The following is an 18,510-nucleotide window of genomic DNA, read 5'->3' as shown; positions in this document are numbered from 1 at the left end:
AGAAAGAGAGAGCAAGCCAGCCAGCACATCCACAAATGGAGGGGTAGGAGAGAGGAAAAGCGGACTCCCCACTGAGCAGGGAGCCCAACATGGGGTATGATCCCAAGACCCTGAGATCATGACCTGAGCTGAAGGCATATGCTTAACTGATTGAGCCACCCAGGCTTCCCAGTTTTCTTGAACTTTTAGATAAGACTATTTGGGTTAGGCTAGTTTTTCTATCTTCACAGCTCTGGAGCTCCCTCTTTTGTTGTTTCTGACAAATGTTCAAAGATATGATTATCTCATACACTGCAAGGCTTCCTGTTGCTGTACTTTCCCCCTACTTGTCCGTACCTTCTATTTCCTTTGGCCCTACTATCCCTCTCCTGCTCAAGTTGGATTTTATTCTCAGTTTTCTCTTGGTGTGGGGCTTCAAACTGAAAACGGAGCTATCACTGTTTAAATGGGTCAGAAGGCGCATCTCCCTTATACCTTACTGTAGATCCCCTACACTTAAAATGTAGATTGTGCAAAAACCCTTACAGTTATAGGCGCTGTTCTCAAATTGGGCACTGCATTTTCTAGTGAGTACTGATTGGCTTTTGGGCTTTTTATGCTGCTTTTCCTTGTACAGATGCTGGTATTATAGGGTCTCATAGCTATTGATAACTTGTTTATACTTGCTTTATTTTGGGATTCATGGGATATTTTTTCATCTAGTTTTGTTAAAGATCTTTTAAATAAATCTTGGTTTTGCTATCCAGCTTTTTTTCCCTAATAATGGGGATGGCGGACTTCTGGGCGATTAACTTGAAGTCTACTATCTTATTTTTAATTTTCCATGTGTCCCACTGCTGTATCAATCCATTATTTTAGTGGTTATACCAGAAAATTATTAGGAAATGATAAGTTTTCAATATTTACTGCTTTAGTTTTTAATATTTTAATCTCTTAAATGTATTTGTACATTTACTTATTCATTTATTTTAAAGATTTTTTAAGTAATCGCTGCACCCAATGTGGGACTTGAACTTATAACCCCAAGATCAAGTCACGGGCTCTTCTGACTGAGCCTGCCAGATGCCCCACAATTTTTTTTTTTTAAGATTTTGTTTATTTATTCGACAGGGAGAGAGAGAGATCTCAAGTAGGCATAGAGACAGGCAGAGAGAGAGGAGGAAGCAGGCTCTCTGTTGAGCAGAGATCCCAATGTGAGGCTCAATCCCAGGACCCTGAGATCATGACCTGATCTGAAGGCAGAGGCTTAACCCACTGAGCTACCCAGGCGCCCCCACAATTTTAATAATGACTATTTAACAACTACTTCACAAAATTCCGGAAAATTCAACAATTTGGCTCTTATAAGCCATTATATCACAGCTCTGATACAAAAGTGATGTCTGTGCTTCCTTACTGCCTTAACAGCTCTGTGATGCCCTTAATAAAATGTTCATTATATTTCATGTAGCATTATTAGTGGTTTGCAGTGAATTTGCCAGTTGAATTAAGGAAAGCCTTAGTGACTTAAAAATTCTACATTTCAGGGGACACCTGGGACGCTCAGTGGGTTAAAGCCTCTGCCTTCAGCTCAGGTCATGATCCCAGTGTCCTGGGATCGAGTCCCACATCGGGCTCTCTGTTCAGCAGGGAGCCTGCTTCCTCCTCTCTCTCTCTCTCTGCCTGCCTCTCTGCCTACTTGTGACCTCTGTCAAATAAATAAATAAAATCTTAAAAAAAAATTCTACATTTCAGAAATTTAAAATCCTTCTGTAAAAAAAAAACCATATTTTTATCACATTACTTTTTTTTTTAAAAAACATATTTTTATCACATTACTTTTTTTTTTTTTTGAAGATTTTATTTATTTGCCAGAGAGAGAGAGTATACACAAGCAGGCACAGAGGCAGGCAGAGGCAGTGAGAGAAGCAGGCTCCCTGCCGAGCAAGGAGCCCGATTCGGAACTTGATCCCAGGACCCCAGGATCATGACCCAAGCCGAAGGCAGCGGCTTAACCAACTGAGCCACCCAGGCGTCCCTATCACATTACTTTTTATAGTAAAGAAGAATACTCTTTCCTAAGTTACTACAAGTAGCAATTAAGGTCTCTTCGACCTTAAAAAATACTAGAGAGCTAAGTCAATTCCTACTAATTTTTTTAATTTGTGCTTCACTGTGTTTACTCAGATTTTCATATTTATAGTCTTTACTTAATATTTACAATTCCTCCTAACCATCTGTCTGTTCAGAACATACTTCAACACTTTCCTCAAATTTACTTTTCCTTTAAACTTCCATTTCATTTATGTAGCTAAGATTCCTCACTTTCCTGTCCAATCAATTCATACTTTTAGCTCTATCAATTTTGGGGGGAGAGTTTAATTTCTTTATTCATTTAAGTTATTTATATCCCTCTCCTAAAAATCGTATCACTGGGAGAAAACAGAAATGTTATACAGAAAGTTTTCTCCATTGAGTACTTCAGAAAGCTTCAAACTTGTCATGAAATACATTCAGGGAATCTCTGAACTTCTGGCCAGAAGTTAAATAATATGTGTATGCTTCTAAGAGGAGAGAAAATGTTTAACGGCTTATTTTCTGCATTTGATTCCCCTTTTCAACTTCTAGTCTTTGTTTTGACTCTGCTAGAAGTGAAAAGACGAAGAAATTACAGTGAGGATAAACTGTATCTCCCCCATTCTCTTTAAATTTGCAATCCCAACTGTGAAGAAAAAAAACTTATTTACACTCTATAATGAAATACATTAATTAAATGCTGAACTTAACATCTGAGAGCAAGAGCTCCCAGAGAACAGATACAACTGGTTTAAAGGAGAAAACGAAGGCAGGCTGGTTAGGTAGTAGCTAAGTAGAAAGACACAAAAGAAAAGTAACAGACTAAAACAAAATTTAATTAGGAACCAGCCAGAGAAAATCAGTATAAGAGATGACAAATGCTTGCTTACAAAGAAGTGCCACTGGTCCAATACAACCCCTCCATTTAGTCTGTACTTCTCTCTTTGGTTGTCACCAGGAAGAAATAATGCAAGTAAAATGAGGAGAAGGGAGTTAAAACTCTACCTCTGCAAGTGAGATTTAAATTAAGGCTTTGGAATTCAGACAAATTAAGTTGCTCTGATCAAACTCTCACTTTTCTCGATTCTAGTTTAGTCACTTAAAAATTAGGAATAATATCAACTTCAAGGAATTTTTTTTCTCCTGGAAAAAAAGTTCAAAATTTAAGACAACCAATGGGAAAGAGAATGTAAGTTTCACATTAAGTTTAATTCCTTTTCTTTTATCTCTTTTTCCTTTATAATATCACTGCAATATAATCAATATTTTTTGAACCAAAAATTTAGATTTAAGGTCTGAAAGCTGACATAGTGTACCTGAGGAACAAGGAGATAACTATCTGAAGTTAGGGCTTTTTAGGGTGTGGGGACCCACTTGGACCCCAGAGTTGTCATAAAGATTATTTTAAACTGAAGACGCTAGAGATTGAACGAAGGCAGAAAAAAAAAGCCTCTGGAGAGCTTCCCTTATCTGACCAAAATAAATGTGGCTATCATAAATTCCCTCTCCTGGGGGTATTTGAGAAGGAAAGACTACTCTTATTTATATAGACACATTATTAGAAACTTTCTCCTAAAAACCCATGTTCTTCCTAAAGAAACGTATTTGTTTTTCCCACAGGTTTTTCTCTCAATTCTTTTTTCCATACTAAGTTAGGTATATAAGCAATTAATAAGCCCTACTTCTTTTGCTGGCTTCTCACAGGTGTATAAAATAAATGCTTCCTACATGTGAATTGGTCTTTTGTCCGTTTCAGTTGCAAGCCCTAGCAACTGAAACGAAAGGTTAGAGAGAAAGTTTTTCCTCCTCTACAAAGTGGCTAGAAGAAATCTTAACCACTTAATTAGCTGTATAACTGGCAAATTACTTAAACTTTTTGTGCCTTTGTTTACTCGCCTGTAATGTGAAATGGAGATAATAGTGCCTACCTTACAGGTTTTATGATTATTAAAAGAGTTAATAAATGTAACATGGTTAGTCATATCTGGCACATAATTTTTCTATTATATTCTATTATCTAATCCACAGGAAGATCTTGAACTACATAGATCAGGAACTATTTGTCAAAATTTCGTAACTTCTGAATATGGAGTCAAAAACTAGCACAGTAATTCCAGTGCCCATGTTTGATTAGAGCTACACAGATCCTGAAAGACAAAAACTTACTCCTATCAAAAGCTTACGTCTTTGCTCTTTGTATGAACACATATATGTCAGATTATCAATGAAGCAGAGAATCCCAAGGGATTCATCATTAGTAAAGTGAAGATACTAACTGCAGAGAGATGACTGATTAGTAGAGTGTCAGGTGACTCCTTTTATATTACTTATAGTAATATAGTAGTATATTCTTCCTCTCACTGAGAAAGAAAATCAGCCTTCAACTTATGTCTTTGGCTCTCACAGCAATTATACACTGATGATGTAGAATATACATTTAAAAAAATGCTGTACAACAAAAATACATTTGTTAAAAATATATTATTTATATTAAAATGAAACATAAAGCTATAGCATCACTGCCTTATAAATAAACAATGTAAGCAATACAGCAAGGAGGACACGTGTTTTCAAAGTACCCAAAACATGCTTTTAAATTTTAACTCTTCTATTTTTGGCCTTTTTTCTTTCTTTTCTTAACCTATGATGTCATTTCTTCTCTCTGCCCATCTGAATCCTATCCATTCTTTAGGTTGCCAATTAAGCCCCAATCCTACTCTATGGTATCTTTTCTCATGCCAGGCAACATGAGGTACTTTCTTTGAATTCCTAACCTTAGGAAAGGCTGTCTTCTGTGCTCTATTGGTACTTACCATGTTTTTATTAGGCAACAGTACCATAGCTATGGTAAAAGAATACAGTAAACATCAACACTGCCAGACTAAGCACTCATTAAAATATTCCCAGTGAAAAGTATCTAGATTTTGAAGGTAACAGATTAGGGACTGAATCCTAGCTATTATTAGCTTTGTCATCTGAGTTTATCTCATCATCTGTATGTTTTCATAAGGCTCTACCGCAAGGTTTAAATAAATAATAAACAAACATGCACCTAAATAAACATCTAATTATAAACTGTGTTAAATGTTATAAAGAAAAAATATCACAGTGCTATCAGAAATGGAATCACAAGAAAGAGCCAGCAATAAAAGAAGAGGGAATAAGAACACTCTAAGAAAGTACAGAATGATCAGAGAATGAGGATAGTATATGATGCAATAAAAAGGTCTGAAAGAAGATCTGTATGGTTAGAGCTTAAGGAGCAAAGGACAAGATGGGATAGGGAGGGAGACGTACCATAAGAGACTCTTAATCTCCCGAAACAAACTGAGGGTTGCTTGGGGGGTGGGGTAGGGATAGGGTGGCTAGGTTAGGGACATTGGGGAGGGTATGTGCTATGCTGAGTGCTGTGAAATGTGTAAGCTGATGATTCACCAGACCTGTAACCCCCTGGGGCAAATAATACATTATATGTTAATTAAAAAAAAAAAAAAAAAAGGAGCAAAGGAAAGGAGAAGGAGGGCATGCAGTGATCATGTGTATTGTGTTGTGCTCAATCACACAAGGCCTTTCCTTCCAGGTCGTATTAAAGGATTTAGATTTTATTCACAGGTTAATGAAAAATGTTTTAAATGAGAAATAACACAATGCAATCTTTGTATTTAAAAAGATCATTTTGCTTGATGAACAGAGAATGAATTGGAGAAAATCAAGAACAAAATCGTTAGAGGCTATTAGAATAGGTAAGAGATGATGGTGGTTTTGGTTAGGGAAGTATCTGGTGACAAAGAGACTGAGAAAGGGGCTCTGCAGTTCTGGCTTAAGAATCAATGGAGATACCATGTACTGAAATGGTAAAATAACTGTTTCAGGAATGCACAACTGCAAACACTATGGGGAAATACAGTTGGCGACATCAAATAAGATACATCATAAGGGGACGCCTGGGTGGCTCAGTTGGTTAAGCAGCTGCCTTCGGCTCAGGTCATGATCCCAGCGTCCTGGGATCGAGTCCCACATTGGGCTCCTTGCTCGGCAGGGAGCCTGCTTCTCCCTCTGCCTCTGCCTGCCATTCTGTCTGCCTGTGCTCGCTCTCTTTCCCTCTCTCGGACAAATAAATAAAATCTTAAAAAAAAAAAAAAAGATACATCATAAGGGGCGCCTGGTTGGCTCAGTGGGTTAAGCCTCTGCCTTCAGCTCGGGTCATGATCCCAGGGTCCTGGGATCGAGCCCCACATAGGGCTCTCTGCTCAGCAGGGAGCCTGCCTCCCCCTCCCTCTCTGCCTACTTGTGATCTCCGTTTGTCAAAAAAAAAAAAAAAAGAAAGAAGAAGATACATAATAAGTCTGGTGCTCACAAGATGTTTAGAAAAAAACATATCTGTAAGAATAATCTACATAAGGGTCTAACCTGGAAACAGAAACTATTAAACAGTAGCTACCTGAATAATCAAAGGAGAATGCAAATTCTCCTTGATAAAAAAATGGCTCCCTCAAGAGAACGGTTTAAATTTTGAATACAGCTAAAGAAAAAGTATCGATCACAAAGGTTCTTATGAAGTACAGAAATCTCAAAAAAGAACAAAAGAAAACAAAAACAGTTACAGGCACAGAAAGAGACAATCTGAAAGGAAGATTCTTGGGCCCATTCAATAACTATCATAGGAAAACAGTAGCCTACCCTTTCCAACCATCAGTGGCAAGTATATCTAGTGCTTATAGAGGTAAATGAGGCTTAGTTAAAAGCTGCTAAATATAAAAAATGGCTAAGTTAACTATCCCTGTTCTGGTCTATGCTTACCAAGCATTAGAGTAGTTCTTCCTATCGCCATTTTAAACTCCTTATTAAATATAACCAGTATTTTTACCTGGGTTTCTTGGCAAATATTAACTAGAGTATGTCTGAATTCTGATGATTCTGAGTCAATTTCCTATCATGTGCTCTCTTTTTAAGAGAAAGATTCACTTCTTTTTAATTCAGTAAAGTCTGCTTCAATGCATAATTTCAAACATTTATTCTCTTCTTAAAAAATTTTTTTTTAGAAACTCTAAATGTATATATTGCATATACATACTTGCCTGTCCTTCATTGCTAGTATTTTCCGTTTTAAAATTCTCATTTGTTTCATTTTATGTTTCCTCTTCTATCCTCTATGTCTTCTTTGATTTTTCTGCAGTATCTCTTTTGTCTTTGTGTTCAATTTGAGAAATTGCTTTTTCTTTCCTGGGTTCTGCTATCTCAAAATCAATCTCCTGGTTGTGAAGCCATTTTTTTCTGTACAGTTCTTACACTTCTATTTAGTGATCTTCTTTCAAAGAATTGAATGTATTAGTTGCCAAAAATATGAAGATCAAATTTTCATCTCATCTATGCCAATGTTTATGTGTGTGTGGGTATGTGACTTTTATCTGTTGCTAAGCTTTGTTGTTTGTTTCCACTTCTTCTTATCTTTGTATGATTGCCAGAACAGTTACTTTTTAACTACTTATTACCAAATGAGTTGGATTTTGCAGGACAAGCTATTTGGCTGAATCAGAAAGTTAAGGGGTGGAGGAGGGATGGAAGCATACTATCTTCATGGCCTTTGAAACCAAAGGACTGTCACAGTATGTGATGCTATAGAGACAGATTCCTTCACCCAAATACAACCTCTCTACTTCTTTAAACCAAACCACATCAACGAGGGCTTCTTTTAGCATGTTCACTCCAATTCCTTTTTTTATACCTCAAAAAAGAAGCTCCTCACCTTTAGAAAGAATTATTTTCTGTCATATTCTAAGTTCTGCCACCACTGAGAATTCTCAACATTCCATGTTTTTAACTCTTCCCTCTCTCTGTGTGGCTTCTACCAGACCTCAAAGCTGCATAAGTAAGCCTTTGCCTATATGTTTTGTTGTCCAGGTCTTCAATCTGTCATCTTAGTTTTGCTTAATGTGAAGTGGAGTTCTGTTGGTAGAAGTGCATGTATGTTTTAGTTTCCTTGTTGCTTTTGCATGTTTTCTGGGAGAGGTCAGATGCCTTACCTTTAATCATACCTAAATAGTCTATATTTCTTATGCATGTATATAAATGAGAACCCTTCTATAATACTAAGAAGCCAGTATCTCAGTAAATATTGATAACTTGGCTTCCATATAGCATACCTATGGGGCGAGAATGTGTTGCCTAGAAGATAATAGTGTATGTGCCCCACTGGAGATTTTGTTTCTCACTGAATTAACAAATTGGCATTCTGATTTCATATATTTGTTTGGTTAATGTAAATTTATTTGGAACAGATTTACCTCTGTTCAGTTAATGGACCTGAAGTGCTGAGGTTTACAACTGTTCATATTATTGGGGGGCACCTGGGTGGCTCAGTTGGTTAAGCAACTGTTTTCGGCTCAAGTCATGATCTAGAGTCCCAAGATTAAGTCCCACATCAGGCTCCCTGGTCGGCAGGGAGTCTGCTTCTCCCTCTGACCTTCTCCCCTCTCATGCTTTCTCTCTCAAATAAATAAATAAAGTCTTAAAAAAAAAACAACAACAACCCAACTGTACATATTATGAAATAGCAAGAAAAGCCCTACATGCTACTTTGATTAGCTAAAAAAATTTATTAGGTTTTGTTGCAAAAATAACTTTGAATCTAAGAAAAAAATAATGAATTTAACAGTTACTAAATTAGAAATTGTTTCACTGACTCACTTATTAGCACATCATTCTTTACTTTTTCACCTTGTTGTTTATGAACACTAGCCAGTATATTATGTATTCTTCTGGGTGTTTAAGCTTTTTAAATTCCACTGAGGTTTTATTGGAGAAGTGGTTATGTTGAAGTACACCACTAGAGCTTTACATATGCCTAAATACGGCATGACCTTAAATTTTCCATTACCACCTTCTTCCCCTAGGAACTCAGTCAGGTCATGTCCATGATACTTCACTATTTAGAAACACATTACATACCAAACTTGTTACTTTTTTCTCTTTATATTTTAAACAGCAATAAAGACTATTATAAATATATCTTAAATCTTGATATTAACATACAAATCTAATTCAAAAGTTAGAAAAAACTGAGATGACCTACCTTTCTTTGGCAATGCTACTATCATTGTATATGGTTTTTATACAATCCTTTGGGATCACTAACCAAACACAATGTATGTGTTTGGTTAGAGGATAGATTTTAACCCACTGAGCCACCCAGGCGCCCCCGAGGATAGATTTTAAAAAATTAACACTTAAAAATTAATCCAAGTAACAGTGAAATACTCAAACAAATTCCTACATCCTACTGAACATATTTTGACCTGGATTGTGAAGTAGGTTCAGACTAAACAAATACTAGATTAATAAAAGAGATCAAAACAAAAACATTAAGCTTGGAAAGTTAAACATTACTAAGAGGAAGAATTCTAAAAACTGAAATAAATAATAAACACAGACAGCAAGAAATTACCTTCAGGCCGATATTGTGCAACAATCGTGACAGCCTGGCCAGCATTTTTCAAAGCAGCTGCTGCTTGCTCATGGCTGGCAGTTCTGAGGTCAACACTGTTTACCTGTAAATCAAATTGAATCTTAAATTTGAAAGAAATTATTCACACTGATTAGAAGCCATGATAGCCTTTTTGAGTAGGCACAGAAAAAAAATTACATGCAATAATTTTATCACTAAAATATCTTCTTGTTCCAATTTACTAAAGTATAGCTCACAGTAAAATAAAATATTACTTTTATTTACTTTTCATTACTATTAATGAAAGCAATTTTATTCACTAAGAATATTTTGCTTAATATCAAGTGAGCAAAACCAAAACATTTTCTTCCAGGTTTTCCAGGAGGTTGCCTACCAATCTCTTGGGAAACATATCTTAATTTGGTAACCTGAAATAACAACAAATATAATTTTGTACAGCTTATATCACTAGCAACTCAAGCAATGGGAGGGACATTAATTTTGTATGTAGCATCCTTTCAACTTCTGCCACACTTTCACTACTATTACTCATTTTAGTTCCAATTCTTTTCCCCAAACTAAGCTTCCATTTTTTTTTTTTAAATCATGAAAAAACTGTATTTAGATTTAGCCAGCAGGACTCAGTTTAGATGATCCCAATTTTGTTGGCAACATCCAAAGCATCACAGTCAGGGGCCAGCCGAACGTATGCCTTCTCTCCATCAGGCCTGATTAAGGTGTTGACCTTGGCTACATCAATGTCATAAAGCTTCTTCACAGCCTGTTTGATCTGGTGCTTGTTGGCCTTGACATCCACAATGAACACAAGTGTGTTGTTGCCTTCTATTTTCTTCATGGCTGACTCAGTAGTCGGGGAACTTGATGATGTCATAGTGATCAAGCTTGTTTCTTCTGGGGCGCTCTTTCGAGGGTATTTGGGCTGCCTTCGGAGATGCAGAGTTTTGGGTGGTCGGAACGTAGGGGATGTGCGGATCTTCTTTTTTTTGTGACTGTGGACGCCTTTCAGCACCGCTTTCTTGGCTTTCAAAGCCCTTGCTTTGGCTTCGGCTTTGGGAGGGGCAGGGGCTTCCTTCTTAGCTTTCGGCGCCATCTTCTCCATTTTTTTTTTATTAACATATAATGTATTATTTGCCCCAGGGGTATAGGTCTATGAATCATCAGGCTTACACATTTCACGGCACTCAGCATAGCACATACCCTCCCCAATGTCCATAACAGCCACCCTATCCCACCCACGCCCACCCCCAACAACCCTGAGTTTGTTTTGGGAGATTAAGAGTCTCTTATGGTTTGTCTTCCACCCCATCCCATCTTGTTTCATTTTTTCCCTCCTTACCCTCCACGTTCCCGGTCTCTCAAATTCCTCATATCAGAGAGATCATATGATAATTGTCTTTCTCTAACTGACTTATTTTGACTAAGCTTTCATTCTTTTGGAGTAATAGGAAGGCAAGTATTTAAAAGTACTAAAATAGCTCAGATTTCAAAGACTGACATTTAGACAGAGTAAATGTTACCAAATGAACAAGAGGTGTTTTGAAAACAGGGCCCTTCCTTGGGTGAAATAACTTCTTTCTTTCTTTCTTTTTTTTTTAAAGATTTTATTTATGGGGTGCTTGGGTGGCTCCGTGGCTTAAAGCCTCTGCCTTCGGCTCAGGTCATGATCTCAGGGTCCTGGGATGGAGTCCTGCATTGGGCTCTCTGCTCAGCGGGGAGCCTGCTTCCCCCCCAACCCCGCCTGCCTCTCTGCCTACCTGTGATCTCTGTAAAATAAATAAATAAAATATTTATTTATTTATTTATCTTTATAGATTTTATTTATTTACTTGACAGAGATCACAAGTAGGCAGAGAGGTGGCAGAGAGAAAGGAAGGGAAGCAAGCTCCCTACTGAGCAGAGAGTCCAATGCGGGGCTCCATCCCAAGACCCTGGTATTATGACCTGAGCCGAAGGCAGAGGCTTTAACCCACTGAGCCACCCAGGCGCCCCAATTCTTATTTCTTAAAGGCTGCCAATACTTAGTATATACTGCAAACACACTATCTTAAGACACTGTACCTTTTCCACTATTAGCAAAACTTAAATGGACATTCATGGGAGCATTATATTTGAATAGTAATAGCTTTAAATACTTAAGTTGTTTTTTTCCCCCCTAAAAATCAGCAGTGAATAGACTACAGTAATGCTTGAAACCTTGAACAAATATGTTTGGAAAGAACAACTGTCAAGCAATTTTTATATGAAAGTGTGTTTTGTCTCAAATCTGTGAAAGATCATATACCAATTTTGGAAAAAATGACTATGAGCCTAGAAATTCTTGGGATTTAAAAATTTATATAAAAGAACATTTTAGCCATGTAAAGACCTGATACTTGATATTATTTATAAAGGATGTCATTATGCAGCTAAGTTAAAACAAACATACTTTAAAAGCCAAGATGCCCTTCAACAGACGAATGGATAAAGAAGATATGATCCATATATACAATGAAGTATTATGCCTCCATCAGAAAGGATAAAAACCCAACTTTTGTTTCAACATGGATGGGATTGGAGGAGATTATGCTGAGTGAAATAAGTCAAGCAGAGACAGTCAATTAGCATATGGTTTCACTTACTTGTGGAGCATAAGGAATAACAAGGAGGACATTAGGGGAAGGAAAGCAAAAGAGAATTAGGGTAAATTGGAGGGGGAGATGAACCATGAGAGACCGTGGACTTTGAGAAACAAACTGAGGCTTTTGGAGGGGAGGGGAGAGGAGGGTTAGGTGAGCCTGGTGGTAGGTATTAAGAAGGGCATGTACTGCTTGGAGCACTGGGTGTGGTGCATAAACAATGAATCTTGGAACACCAAAAAAAACCCCAAAAACCAAAAAACAAAAAAAAATTAAAACTGGTGCAGTGCACCTAACTAATGTACAGAATTTACTCAATTTCACCAACTGCTCCATTGATGTCATCTATAACAATTAAGCATTGTCAAAAAAAACAAAACAAAACAAAAAACCAAAACAAAAGAAGTTTTTACTTATATTCCTGTTAGTTAACATACAGTGTAATGTTAGTTTCAGGAGTACAATTTAATGGTTCAATACTTCTATACAATACCCAGTACTCATCACAAGTGCCCTTCTTAATCTTCATTACCTATTTAACCCATGCCCCACCCACCTCCCTCTCGAAACCATCAGTTTGTTCTCAATAGTTAAGAGTGTTTTATGGTTTGCCTCTCTCTCTTTTCCCTCTGATCATGTTTTGTTTCTTAAATTCCACGTATTAGTGAATTCATATAGTATTTGTTTTTCTCTGATTTACTATGCTTAGCATAATACTCTCTAGCTCTATGTTGTTGAAATGGCAAGAGTTCATTCTTTTTTATGGCTGAGTAATATTCCATTTGTGTGCATGTAAACACACACACACACACACACACACACACACACACACACACTACACCACATCTTTATCCATTCATCAATCAATGGGCATTTGGATTGTTTCCATATCTGGCTACTGTAGACAATGCTGTTATAAATATTGGGGTATATGTATCCCTTTGAATTAGTATTTTTGTATTCTTTAAGTAAATATCTAGTAGTTCTTGAACGAAAAATCAAGATTAAAAAAAACTTTAATCTTGGGCGCCTGGGTGGCTCAGTGGGTTGAGCCGCTGCCTTCGGCTCGGGTCATGATCTCAGGGTCCTGGGATCAAGTCACGCGTTGGGCGCTCTGCTCAGTGGGGAGCCTGCTTCCTCCTCTCTCTCTCTGCCTGCCTCTCTGCCTACTTGTGATGTCTCTCTGTCAAATAAATAAATAAATAATCTTAAAAAAAAAAAAAACAAAACTTTAATCTAAAGAAATGTAACGCAATGTAATGTGCTTTTATTGGAGATTATTTCTAGCTGAAGGCTATAAAAAAAAACTCAACACAACGCAAAAATAGTTCTAGTTTGAGCATAAAGTAAAACTAATTTCTAACTCTCTGAATAACAAATCAGGAAAGAAATTCTTAATTTCACTTTCAGGTAGTTCAGGGTTAGTATACAGAAATACAGCTATTTCTTCTATAGTGATTTTCTATCCTGCAAAGTCAGTTTATTAACTCTAATAGCTTTTTTGTTGTTGTTGCTGGATTTTCTAAGATTGTCTGTATTAAGAGATCATGAATCTGCAAATAGAGTTTTCCTTCGTTGTTTTAAATCTGGAAGCCTTTTATTTCTTTTTCTTGCTTAACTGCCCTGTTTAGATGATGAATACAACTGACAAGAGTAGACACCCTTGTCTTATTTATGATCTTAGAGGGAAAGATGTAATGGTGCTGGTTTCGAGAAGTGCTTTTTCTGTGTCTATTGAGATGACTGTGTCATTTATGTCTATACTCTATTAATATAGTGCTTACTTGGATTAGTTTTCTAATGCTGAATCAACCATTCATTTCTTGGATAAAGTCCACTTGGTTACGGTGTATAGTCCCTTTTTTATGCCGCTATATGATTTTTTTTATCCTTCTGTTTCCAGTTTGCAATTTTGGGGGGGATTTTTACATCTATAAGGATGTAAGAAATATTGGTTTGTTGTTTTCTCCTTCTATTATGTCTTTCTCTGGTTTGATAAAAACAGTATTGTCCTCTTAGGATGAATTGGGAAGTGCTCTTTATGCCTTTTCCTTTTTTGGGAAGTTTGTGAATGACTGGTGTTAATTCTTTAAATGTTTGGTAGACTGTACCAGTGAAACCATCTAGTCCTGGGCTCTTGCGCCTTTGTGAAATGTTTTATCAATTCAATCTTCTTAATTGTTATAGGCCTATACAGATTTTCAATTTTTTTTTTAAAAGATTTTATTTATTGATTTGACAGACAGAGATCACAAGTAGGCAGAGAGGCAGGCAGAGAGAGAGGAGGGGAAGCAGGCACCCTGCTGAGCAGACAGCCCGATGTGGGGCTCGATCCCAGGACTGTGGGATCATGACCTGAGCTGAAGGCAGAGACTTTAACCCACTGAGCCACCCAGGTGCCCTTCAATTTCTTTTTGAGTCAGTTTCAACAGTTTGTCTTTCTAGAAATTCGTCAACAATGATACAATATATACAATATATATCATATGTAATTTATAGGACATATGCATTATAAAATGTACTTTGTCTTTAGTAACAATTTTTATCTTAGTTTTCTTTGTATGATATTAATATAGTCACTCCAGGTGTTTCCTGATTACTGCCTGCATAGTATATCTTTTTTAACCTTTTAATCTTTGTTGAAAAGTAAACCACTGTCTTTAAATCTAAACTGTATCTGTCATAGACAGCATATAGTTGGATACTGGTTTTTATTAACGATTTGACAGTGAGGGAGAGCATATGCATGCACATGCAGGGGGGCAGGGGTAGAGGCAGAGGAAGAGAATCTCAAGCAGACTCCTCAATAAGTACAGAGCCTGACACAGGGTTAGATCTCATGACCCTTAGATTGTAACCTGAGCCAAAACCAAGAGTCAGACGCTCAACTGACTGAGCCACCCAGGTGCCTCCCCTACCCACCATCCTGCTTTTTAAAATCTACCTTGTCAATATCCGTCTTTTAATTGGAACGTTTAATTCATTTACATTTAATGTAGTTATTAAAAAGTAAGATATATGTCATCTATTTTGCTATTTGTTTTCTTCATGTCTCATATCTTTTCTGTTCCTTCATTACTACACTTCTACCTTCTTTTGTTAAACAGATAATTTCTACTGCACCATTTTAACGCCCTTGTTTATTATCTATATTTTCAGTTTTATAATACTTCTACCTTCTTTTGTTAAACAGATAATTTCTACTGTACCATTTTAACAACCTTGTTTATTATCTATATTTTCAGTTATTTATCTTAGTGGTTCCTCTGGTTATAATTAACACAAGTTCTACTTTCTTAATTTCATTGCTGTATAAAACTCTGCTCCTATGTAACTCTGTGCCCTCTACCCACCTTGTGATACTATTGTCACATAAATTACATCTTTATAAAATGTGTGCCCATTAGCACACATTTAAATTATTGCTTAAATTATTGCTTTATTCAGTTGTCTTTTCAATCAGACAGGAAAAAAGGAGTCACAAACAAAAAATATACTGTATTACATTTATCAATGTAGTTACCTTTAACAACACTCTTTATTTCTTCATATGGACGTAAGTTACTTCATATGAAGTTACTTCATATGGACTTAAGTTCTTTTATTTTAGTCTGAAGGATTCCCTTTAGTATTTCGTGCAGGACAGATCTACTACAGATGAACTTCCTCAGCTTCTGTTTACTTGGAAATGTCTTGATTTGTTGTTTCTGAAGGACAGTTTTGCTCCTGGATATAGAATCCTCGGAAAATAACTTCTTTTCTTCCAGAACTTTGAGTATGTCATCCTACTGCCTTCTGGCTTCCATGTTTTTTGACAAGATATCAGCTGTTAATCTTATTGAAGATCTCCTGTATGTAATGAATCATTTCTCTCTACTATCAAGATTCAATATTTGTCTTTTGACAGTCTGATTATGATATATGCATGGTATGGATCTCAAGTTTATTCTACTTACTGAGTTCATCACTAAGCTTCTCAGAAGTGTAGAATGATTTCATCACATTTTGCAAGTTTTCAGTCATTATTTACTCAATCTTCCTAGCTCTCCTGTATTATGTACATTATGTACTTATTAAACACATTATGTATATGGTATACACTTGATGATATCCCACAAGTCTTTAAGGCTCTTAATTTTTCTTTATTCTTTTTTCCCCCCATTCTTCATCTAGATAATCTCAAGAGATGTATCTTCAAGTTTGTTGGTTTATTTCTTCAGCTAGCTCACAGCTGTTGTTGAGTTTGTCTAGAGAACTTCTTCTTTTTAGTTACTGTATTTTTCAATTCCAGAATTTCTATTTTTTTTTTTATAATAGAAACCTCTTTATTGGTATTCTCTGCCTGCTGAGATAGTTTCTTTATTTTTCCTTCCATTATTTAGTTCTTTGAACATATTTAAAATATCTGATTTAATGTCTTGGTTTAAAATCCAATATTCTACTTCCTTAGGTTCAGTTTCTATTGATTGTGTTCCCCTGCCTGTGTATGGGCCTTATCTTCTTGTTTTTCTGCATGTCTCATGATTTTGTTGTGGAAAACTAGACACCTGATATAATATAATGTAGCAATTCCAGAAATTAGATATGTCCTCCTGCCTGGGGCTTGTTATTGTTGCTGCTAATGACAGATGTTTTTGGTGACTTTCCTGGTTTTGGTAAAATTTCAATGAAATTTGTATTTTTTGATGTGTTTGCCAATGAAGTCACTGCCTGGTTAGCTTGGTGGTCAGTTAATGACTGGGAAGAGATTTTCTTTTAATGGCTGGACTCTTTGCTGAAGGGCTCTGTGTGCATATTGGGTAATGTCTTCAAAACACAGCTAGAAAATTGGTAACTCTGCCTTAAATTGTCACTTCCTGTCCACACAGAGCCTCATGGTCAGTCAGAGGTGAGTTTAGGACCTTTTCAGGTCTTTCCTGAGTATGCAGTGTCCAGAACATACATGTGTCTCCCTAGATTCCAAGGAATATGTCAGAGTTTTTCAAAGCCCTTAATGGAGAGCTCATTCCCGAGTTTATCCTTTTAAGGTTTTGATTAATGTATTATTTGCTTCAACTATTATTCAATGTCTCAGGCAGCCATAATGTGCCTATAATTGTTTCAACAAGTAACCCAGGGAAAAAGGCTTTTGCATTGATTCAGCTCTGATTCAGGTCAAAACAGAGAGCCTTGCAAATGGGTTTTTAAAGAATGACCAGACAGGTCAAATTATGACAGTTCTCTGGGAAAGAGGTTCTGAAAGTTCTACTCCCATCTTGCTCTCTAGTGGCTGTGAGGTTACTGATTTCACTAGAAATGTGGACTATTTCTCAAGGCTAATATGATCATGGAGAGCAGAGACTGGAACTTAAGACATTAAGCTCACGCTCATGAAGTTTTTTTTTTTTTTTTTGGTTGTTTGTTTGAATATACTTCCTGAATTGCTGAAAGCCTTTGGTTAAATTCTAGAGTTCTGAACAACTTCATCCTAACAATTCTGGCCACTTTTCTCACTTTCTTTACAGAGGAGAGAATTTTCATTGAAGTCTTTTGGGTCACTTTTGATTCTAAGTCTACGAGTCTAAATTTTTAGCAAATATAAATTGTATTCTATATCATACTTCTCATAACTAGCATAACGGGAATACTTAACTTATACCATACTGAAAACTACAGTGTTCTATATATGTAATGAATCTTGATTTCTAAAGCTTCTTTCTTCAACAAAATTAAATGTATCAGAAAGAATATTTTATAAAACCTAGGATTTATTTCCATGCTTTCCCAAATAACTTATTCATACTTTTCTCAGTGATATGGGTTATCATTAAGAACATCAATAAGAGGGATGGTCTTTAGAATAGTAGTTCACAAAGTTTGGTCCCCAGAGCAGCAAAATCAGTATCTCATGAAAACTTGTTAGAAATATAGAATTTTAGATCCTACCTAAGTCATACTGAAATTGAATTGAAAACTTCAGGGAAGAGGGTCTAAGAATATGTTTTTTGTTTGTCTGTTCTTGTTTGAACAATTTTATTTATTTATTTGACAGAGAGAGAGATCACAAGTAGGCAGAGAGGTTGGGGGGGGGGAGCAGAGAGCCTAATGCGGGCCTTGATCCCAGGACCATGAGATCATGACCTGAGCCGAAGGTAGAAGCTTAACTCACTGAGCCACCTAGGTGCTCCAAGAATCTGTTTTTTAATAAGGCCTTGAAGTGATCCTGATTCAAGATAAAGACTGAAGACAGCTAAATTTTGTTTAATGAGGTACTTTAGTTTGTTCCTAACAGTCTTTTATTTTAGTTTTGAATATCTTTTTTCATATTTTCTTCCTGCTCTTAGGCTACTTCCCTAAAGAAGCTTAGTAAGCATTAAAATTTTAAGGCTACTGATG

At 36.4% G+C, this 18,510-nt stretch overlaps 1 protein-coding gene across 15 annotated transcripts in view; it reads right to left on the bottom strand.

The window, feature by feature from the left end:
- The window catches only part of DLG1 (discs large MAGUK scaffold protein 1), a 255,607-nt gene that overhangs the window by 49,407 nt on the left and 187,690 nt on the right, over positions 1 to 18,510 (bottom strand). For all 15 annotated transcript variants that reach the window (XM_045088103.1, XM_045088104.1, XM_045088102.1 and 12 more), the window contains one exon: positions 9,500 to 9,602. In XM_045088103.1, coding sequence (XP_044944038.1) covers positions 9,500 to 9,602 — 103 coding nt within the window. The remainder of the gene's footprint in view (positions 1 to 9,499; positions 9,603 to 18,510) is intronic.

The sequence above is a fragment of the Mustela putorius genome, unplaced genomic scaffold (genome assembly GCF_011764305.1).
Source record: "Mustela putorius furo isolate JIRA1106 unplaced genomic scaffold, ASM1176430v1.1 tig00003834_pilon_pilon_pilon, whole genome shotgun sequence".
NCBI lineage: Eukaryota > Metazoa > Chordata > Mammalia > Carnivora > Mustelidae > Mustela > Mustela putorius.
Note: the sequence above shows the minus strand (reverse complement) of the source record. Positions and strands in the feature narration are given on the sequence as shown.